General features: G+C 35.5%; 1 protein-coding gene across 1 annotated transcript; it reads right to left on the reverse strand.

Annotated features, from left to right (window-relative positions):
- Positions 1–226: 226 nt before the first annotated feature.
- On the reverse strand, positions 227–1159 carry Or4c115 (olfactory receptor family 4 subfamily C member 115). The gene has a single exon (NM_001001062.1). It carries the CDS (start codon positions 1157–1159, stop codon positions 227–229), a length of 933 nt encoding a protein of 310 aa, NP_001001062.1.
- Positions 1160–1950: the final 791 nt, after the last annotated feature.

A 1950-nucleotide genomic window follows, 5' to 3' on the forward strand; every position in this document is an offset into this window, starting at 1 on the left:
ATGACAACAAATCTCATTCCTTTGTGCCAAAGTCTTCACTAATTCTTGAATTTGTTGTTGTTCGGATAGATTAGCAGTTTGGTCTCAATTTCACAATAATTGGGTTAAATGTGGAGTGATATGGCTTGCTTCTAACATGGTTTCTGAGCACCCCAACTCGTATCATAATCAGCAACTGCTCTTATCCACTGGCCAATCTCATTAGCACTGTAAGTTTAATATTTTACTAATTGTCAGAAACCACTTTAGATCTTCTGCACATTTTCCTGATGGCATTCTTGATTTCCTTATTCCTGAATGTGTAAACCATAGGATTGAGCAGTGGTGTCAAGACATTGACAAATATAACCACATATTTCTCGTATGGGAATGGCGATGTAGTTCGTGCATATATTAATATGCATGGGACAAAGAACAAGACAACAACTGTAATGTGGGATCCACAGGTGGAGAGAGCTTTAAGTCGTCCTTCAGTACTGTGTGCTCTCAGAGAGAACAAGATGACACCATAGGAGACAAGCAGCAAGGAGAAGATAATGATGCAGATAGAACCACTATTTGCAAAGACTAAAATGACAAAAATGTGTGTATCAGTACACGCAAGCTTGAGTAATGGAAATAAGTCACAAATATAATTATCAATAACATTGGGTCCACAGAACGGTAGCTGCAATGTAAAGATAATTTGTGTAATAGAATGTAAGAATCCCCCTGCCCAGGCTACCCCCACCAAAACACCACAGAGTCTCCAGGTCATGATGGCCGAGTAGTGAAGGGGTTTGCAAATGGCCACATAGCGGTCATAGGCCATGGCTGCCAGGACAATGACCTCCACACCAGTGAAAAAGTGAAAAGCAAACAGTTGTGTCATGCAGCCTTTGAAGGAGATGGACTTCCTCTCATAGAAGAAATCTAAAATAAGCTTGGGTGTGACAACAGTCGAAGTGCAAGTATCCAGTAAGGACAGGAATATCAAGAAGAAGTACATGGGAGAACCAAGCAATGCAGGGCTGTAGATGATGGTTGCTATAATAACAATGTTGCCTCCAACTGTTGCTAAGTACACCAACAGAAATACAGCAAATAATATCTTCTCAATTCTGGGATTCTGAGAAAGGCCCAGGAGTATGAACTCATTGACAATGCTATGGTTTTCCATGAATCTCAAAAGAAAGCTGGAAGCAAAATATGTTCATGTAAATCTGTAATAATGATAAAATGTCATATAAGTTTGTGATATTTCAATCAACAATTATTGATTGATTTTATTATCATGCAAGCAGAATATTAAAAAATTAAAGATATAGTTTTGAGATAAGTAGGATTAAGATATAAAATTATTGATTACTAAAAGTTAATTACATTTTATATTAAGAATAAAAAAATCTAAAAGTATATCCTCTAACTTGCATTAGATAATAGAAATAGTTTACCTTTGAAGTTGCCATTTTTGTCATTTGCTGAGTTTTTGATATGAAATATTAAAAGATAACTTAAAACTATACTGTACATGTGAACAAAATACTATAACTTGTTAATTGTATCATACATTCAAATGAGATGATGCAGCAGTGTGGATCCTGCTGTGACTGATTGAAGCATTGCCTAATCAGCCAATAGGAAATAAAAGGCAATTTGCTATAAGGTGCTCTTAACATTATGTTCATATTTTAAATTTCTTTAAAAGTACAACATAGATTGGAACTTCAGATAAATTAATTTATTCTTTGTCATAATGAAATAGCTGTGGTGCTGGTGACTATCACAAATCAAGTTATACATATGTTAAAAGAGGTAAACATTTCCCTCTTAACTCATCATTTAAAAACATGATCAAAAGTTTATGAAGATTATGCTGTTGTCATGGGATCGGAGTGAGATTACTGAAAAAGTAAATGACTGCTGCTCAAGACTCAGCCTTATTGTCAATGTAAGAGGCAGGGTGGTAGT

This window comes from Rattus norvegicus, chromosome 3 (assembly GCF_021556685.1).
Source record: "Rattus norvegicus strain SHRSP/BbbUtx chromosome 3, alternate assembly SHRSP_T2T, whole genome shotgun sequence".
NCBI lineage: Eukaryota > Metazoa > Chordata > Mammalia > Rodentia > Muridae > Rattus > Rattus norvegicus.